Below are 6,289 nucleotides of genomic sequence, written 5' to 3'. Positions count from 1 at the left end.
CGGCTGAGTCTTACTCATAGTGCCACTTCTGTTATTTCCATTAAAGAACAAGGGTGTTTTCGGAACAAAACTATTCACTTTAAAATATCCTCAGAAAATGACAAACTTTCCAACTTGAAGCCCTTGTCTTCTAGTATTGTCACATAAATTAAACTTTTAAAAGACTACCATAAATGAACTTCCCACAATACCCTTCTTAATTATTATTATTAAGGAATATTTGTAAATATTCTCTCTTTTTCCCATACAGTTTATAGTGTAGAATTAACTGTTTCAACAAAACAAAAATTTAAAGTATGGGAATCAATCTACGTGCGTTTCAATCTACTTATAGTAATTCTGAATAAAGTTTACTTCACCATACTAGCACAACTTTTCATACACTTTTCACAATCAATTTCTCACTCTCTTCTTCACTAATAAAATCTTATAGATGACATAAATATGTGAATGTGTAATATTTAATTTTTAAACTTAAATATGAACGTAATATATATACATATATATATTTAAATTATTAAGATTCTATTTTAAAATTTATGTGATTATAATTTATGTATTAATAATCGATATTAAAAAAAATGTAAGTATGTACTACTTTGTATTAGATTCATTATCATATCCTTTTTTATATATAAATACTTATATTTCTGAGATTAGACATAAATTTTATATTGATAAGGATAATTAAACTCAGTCACTGCCATCATCGCTACTCATTGATACAAGACATTGATACACTGGAGTGGGTGGAATTTGAAAAAGAAAACACACTTTGATTCCTTGATATAGGCAAAATAAGTTAAAGTCATATTTTTTTAGCACAACTAATTCACATATTAAAGATTTAATTTAACTTTTATGAACTAATCATGTAAAAAAATAACATTATGAGTAATAAATTATATAGAATACGGCTTTAAAAGTAATTATTACAAATTTAACGACTATGCATTATGAGTAAAATAAATAAATTAGCAATACCAGATAAAAGTTGTAATTAATATGGTTTTTAAGACGGTTATAACAAAAAATATCAAACTTATTATTGTTCGTATTATTTCAATATATATATATATATATATATATATATATATATATATATATATATATATATATATATATATAACAAGTGGGAGTATAAATTATTGTTATAATAGTTATCATCACCTATTTTTAATTATAATGCATATATAATATTCCCCACGTGTATATAAGATTCAAATTAAAGATAATGCTTGTGATTATAAAACACGATATTCGTAATGTCTCTTGTATTAATATATTTTTAAACTAAATGTATATGGAAGAGGAAAAGCTTATACTAAGAAATAATTTTCTTAATCATGAGAATTTAGATATTTAAGTCTTGCAAATAATAACATGGACAATTTTATCACAATCCACCAGTTTTACCAATATTAATATATCATTTGAAATTTCCTCTTAATATGAATTTTGTCAGTTAAACTAATATTTACATACATTATTAACAAAAACGATACTAAAACTATTTTCAATGAGCATAAATTTGAATTAATAAAATAGAACGAGTAAGTTTTAAGTAAGTAATTATGTACTCGAGAAAAAAAAAAAAGTGAAGGGCTTTTTATTAATATGAAGGAAGAGTAGGGGCATATATATATATAGCTAGAAAGAACAGTGACTAAAAGAAGTATAATATATAGATTTTTTATTAGAATGCAAATCCAAAGCGTGGTTTGTTGTATTGTTGTGCCAGCAAACACCCTCGTCTCCACACCATAAAAAGAGGAGAGTTTCCTGGTTTTTGTCTTCCTCTAGTTGCACAAATCCCACCTTTTCTGTCTCAATTTCCTCTCTTTTTTTTCTTAGTTTTTCAGAAGAAATTCATCTTGCTGCAGCTAGCTAGAGAGCCGCTGCAACAAGTTGAGTGAAAGAAACAAACAAGAGTTGTTTGTAAATTAAGTAAGGGAATATTTTTGAATAGATTCTTCTTCCCTTTTCTTTGGCTAACTTCAATGTCAAACATCACGAGTTGTGATAGTGGGAGCTTCTCTACAGAAAATACCAGAGAAGATGCAGCAGTTAAGCAGCAACCCGAGATGCTCGCTCAGTTCCACAGTCCACATTCTCTTACTTCAACCACAACAACAAATAACAGCAATGCTTCCAACACAAATTCTCAACCACCTGCACCTGTTAAGAAGAAAAGGAGCCTACCAGGAAATCCAGGTATAACTTTTTCAACAGCCATCTCAGAAAAAAAGTTTACTCTTTTTCGGTCCTACTTACATCAATATTCATGATTCTTTGTTTTCTTCTTCTTCTTCTCTTCCTTTCTGACCTTTACTAGTTTAAGTAACATTTTCTAATAATTGGCTTTTCAATTATTTTTTTTCAGTTTTAAAAATTGGATGGTCAAATTAAAGCTGCAGCCATAGATCAATATTCTCATCTATGTCCTGCTCATGCTATATAACAAAGAATTCTGGTATATATATATGTATATTTCATTCATGGAAAAAATCTTCACCAGTCGTTGATTTTAAAAATGAAATAATAATCTGTCTGTATATTTTACTAAAAAAGGGGTTTTATATAATGAAATTAAGAAAATGATATCCCACAAAAGGTGAACATCAGATTTCTGGACGATGACATGCTTAATTAATTACAGCATGCTTAATTAAGATACGAAGAGATAAGCACCATGAAATTAAGATAAGGCCTTGATCTGTTAGAAGTCAGCTTCTTTGAAACGGTGAGAAGGATCTGGGTATGTTTTAAGGCAGAATTTGATAACCCAAATGAAGAATTATTGGGGAGTAATTAGTAGTCGAAGAAACTATAACTCAATTATTGCCTTGTAGGGCTTTATTACAATCATTGATGTTCACTGTTGACTTTGCTTGACTACTTGTTTCGTTTGTTTTTTTGTTTCACAATAGTTTCAAGATAAAAGGACCATATATACATGCTTTTATATCTCAAATAACTTTTGCTCTCCATGTGTTTGAGTATTCTTATGTGTTTGTTTTCTTGTGTCTGTATCTGGATGCGTCAAAAAAAGAATGAAAGGGTGTGGAAGAGACAAGGAGAGAGAGTTCTTGGAGTTTTGTTGCTTTAGTTTAAATTATATATATTCTATCTTTCTCTTTCCATTCTTCTCATCTTCGTGAACCAAGAATCAGATGTTGCATTCTTCTTCTTCAACTCCATTATTATTACAAATCAGACCTCATCACTTCCTAGTTTTTTGTCACTTTCTTCACCCTAATTAAATATCCATTGAAACAACTTGGAACAATAATTATCATTATCTTGCTTTGAGTGCCATATAATTGCACATTAAGCTACTACTAAGAGAAAGATAGATAATTGTACATAGTTTAATTACCATTTTGGAACTGACGTGTGTGCAGATCCGAGTGCTGAAGTAATAGCTTTATCACCAAACACACTAATGGCAACAAACCGGTTCATATGTGAAATCTGCAACAAAGGGTTTCAAAGAGATCAAAACCTTCAGTTGCACCGGCGAGGCCACAACTTGCCATGGAAGCTTAAGCAGAGAACAAGCACGGAGGTTCGAAAGAGGGTTTATGTTTGTCCAGAACCTTCGTGTGTCCACCACAATCCTGCAAGAGCACTGGGTGACCTCACCGGCATTAAAAAGCACTTCTGCAGAAAGCACGGCGAGAAGAAGTGGAAATGTGATAAGTGCTCAAAGAAATACGCTGTTCAGTCTGACTGGAAAGCCCACTCAAAAATCTGTGGTACAAGGGAATACAAATGTGACTGTGGTACCATTTTTTCAAGGTTCATCATCTACGTCATATATCATATTCTTCTTTTTTAATATATTCTACTATGAATATGTATGTTTGAAATTTGACTCAGCTATATAATTCACCATGGTTTCCGTGCATAAGTTCCATGCAGTACCTGTACTATATAAATAAAATGTTTCATGGGGTCTTTCCTTGACCACACACACCCTTGTTGACTTAAACAATGAACTCCTTACTTTCTACCTTTGAATTTTTTTCGTAAACCTTTGTTAGGTTGCTTTTATCTGTTTTCAACTTTTCTCTCTAGTTTTCGTAAACCTTTCTCTATTATATATATGTACACGCAGCCCTTCATCAATGGTCAATAATAATTAGCAAGTAGCATTTATATACACTTTTGCATGATGTGTAGAACTACCAGAACCTAACTCTTTGTATATAGTCAACAAGAATAAGTCACTGTAAATGCATAAACATATATATAAAATTTATTTGACTGTCAAAGATTCCCGGGCTAAGGCTCTTTTTATATTTGATAACAATAATACCCATGCATGGTTTTCATGAACAACCTACTTGGCATTATTTATATGCAGCTTGTCAAAATTCTCTCTTTTTTATTTTCTTACTCATGCATTATGAATTACTTACACTGAATCCTTCGAATATTCGGTTTTTCTTTGCAGAAGAGACAGTTTCATTACACACAGAGCTTTCTGTGACGCACTAGCTGAAGAGAACAACAAAGCCAACGAAGGACAATTACCAAAGATAGGTCCAAACTTGCAATCTCAACAGATTCCAAACCTTGTTTCCTCGTTACCAATCAACACCAACGTTGTTCCCAACCCACAACAAATCGGTGGCACCTCGGAGTTCAACCATGCTGAAAACAAGCACCCACTGTCACTCCCACACGAGCTGATGCCAATGCCTGCACCAAAACCCTTCAACTCCAACACTACCATGGCAGGAACAGTGTTCTCCAGAAGCCTCTCATCAACCTCTTCACCGTCTCTCCAACTGAGTTCAAACATATTCGAGGAAAACGGGCTCCACCTGGCTGCAGGGTCGCAACACATGTCAGCCACCGCACTGCTGCAAAAAGCTGCCCAAATGGGAGCAACGGTGACGGATAAAAATTTTACCACAAACATGGCACCGCCGTCGTTTGGGGTGCTGCAACAGCATCCGAATGGACAATCCTTCATGAACCAGTACATGCACAGTGGCCAACAGGATCCCAACGTTAGCATCTCCGCTCAGTATAACGGTTTCGGCGCAAATGGGATGAGTGGAGGGAGCGTTGGAATGAACGGTGTGGACATGTTCAACGCTATCTTGGACCAAAGCAAGGCTTTATCAAAGATCATAGAGCAAAGCAACAGAAGCAGTAATGGAGGTGCAACAAATGGAGGTTCAAGTGCTGCTATTAACGTCGGTGGAAGTAAAGGAAGTGAGGATGTGATGACTTTGGACTTTTTGGGAATAGGAGGTGGCGGTGGCGGCGGCGGCGGTGGCGGTGCGCATGGAAACTTTTATGGTGGTGGTCAGCAAGCAGAAAACGGTGCGCCGGATGAGGTTTGGAGAAACTGGTCAAGTAAGAACGCAGGGTTTGAATCATTTTCAGCAACAAGTAGCATTTGAAAGGGTGCAACAAAATGAAACGTGTGTCTTTCTAAAGAGGAAGATGCATTGAATCGTGGACAGTGGTCGATTACCATCAGGAGCAGGCAGTGCAACATTGTAGAACCATGGATAAAATTTGTGCTCAAATCTTAAAATTAAGGATAATGTCAATTTCTGAAACACTTTTATAATACATTTTTTAATCTCTCTTTTATCACAGTACTTATATTATTTTATAGCTTTTTTCTCTATCCCTCTCCACGATTATTTTTTTTTTCTGAACAAAATTAATGTTGTTTTTTCAATGTATATTTTACATGCATGTTTAAGTGGAGTTGATTTTTAAATGGAAAAATTAGTATTTGGTAGTTTTATTTCGACACCCTCCATTTTGACTGAAGTAGGGACGATACTATGATGAAATTTTGACATCTTTATTATTTCGTATACTTATTAGTATAAATAAATATATTACTAGTATATTCTAAAGAGTTATTTATATTTATTATCATCATTTAAATAGAATATTTTATTACTAAAATGAGTTTTTAATGATTATTTGAGAAAGAAAAAACTGTTGCCAACAAATCACGTTTAAAAATTATAAGTGAGTTCTATCAAATATGTGCGAAATAGAATTACATATTATTTATTCAATTTGGATTATAATGTGCTTATCAAAAACTTACAAAAATGATCTTTAATTACATTTTGGAAATATATCTGTGTGTATAAATTTAGTAAGAAGTGACAAGAGGAATAAAATTTAGAAATAAAAGTTTTAAAAATTGTGATTATGAAGTTCCCATGACAAATGCTATTTACAAGGTCTACATAAAGAAAAATGTCTTTCGAATTAAACATACATAAAAAGAAATATATAAATG

At 32.6% G+C, this 6,289-nt stretch overlaps 1 protein-coding gene across 2 annotated transcripts; it reads left to right on the top strand.

Annotated features, from left to right (window-relative positions):
- The first annotated feature begins 1,726 nt into the window (after positions 1 to 1,726).
- On the top strand, positions 1,727 to 5,640 carry LOC124843393 (zinc finger protein GAI-ASSOCIATED FACTOR 1-like). 2 transcript variants are annotated; one of them, XM_088096962.1, is made up of 4 exons: positions 1,729 to 1,947; positions 2,044 to 2,214; positions 3,405 to 3,801; positions 4,460 to 5,640. In XM_088096962.1, exons 2-4 carry the CDS (start codon positions 2,085 to 2,087, stop codon positions 5,418 to 5,420), a joined length of 1,488 nt encoding a protein of 495 aa, XP_087953088.1. In that variant the 5' UTR covers positions 1,729 to 1,947; positions 2,044 to 2,084; the 3' UTR covers positions 5,421 to 5,640. The 2 variants fall into 2 exon arrangements, with proteins under 2 accessions (XP_047176091.1, XP_087953088.1); XM_047320135.2 differs by having other exon boundaries at positions 1,727 to 2,214.
- Positions 5,641 to 6,289: the final 649 nt, after the last annotated feature.

The sequence above is a fragment of the Vigna umbellata genome, chromosome 8, assembly GCF_029865625.1.
Source record: "Vigna umbellata cultivar VRB3 chromosome 8, Vumbellata_1.0, whole genome shotgun sequence".
NCBI classification, from domain to species: Eukaryota; Viridiplantae; Streptophyta; class Magnoliopsida; order Fabales; family Fabaceae; genus Vigna; species Vigna umbellata.
This window is presented reverse-complemented; position numbering and strand designations above follow the sequence as displayed.

Coding starts and splice junctions, on each gene's coding strand:
- LOC124843393 (XM_047320135.2), top strand. CDS start 2,001: ATGTCAAACATCACGAGTTGTGATAGTGGGAGCTTCTCTACAGAAAAT. Junction 2,215..3,404: donor GAGCCTACCAGGAAATCCAG/GTATAACTTTTT, acceptor ACGTGTGTGCAG/ATCCGAGTGCTGAAGTAATA. Junction 3,802..4,459: donor TGTGGTACCATTTTTTCAAG/GTTCATCATCTA, acceptor TTTTCTTTGCAG/AAGAGACAGTTTCATTACAC.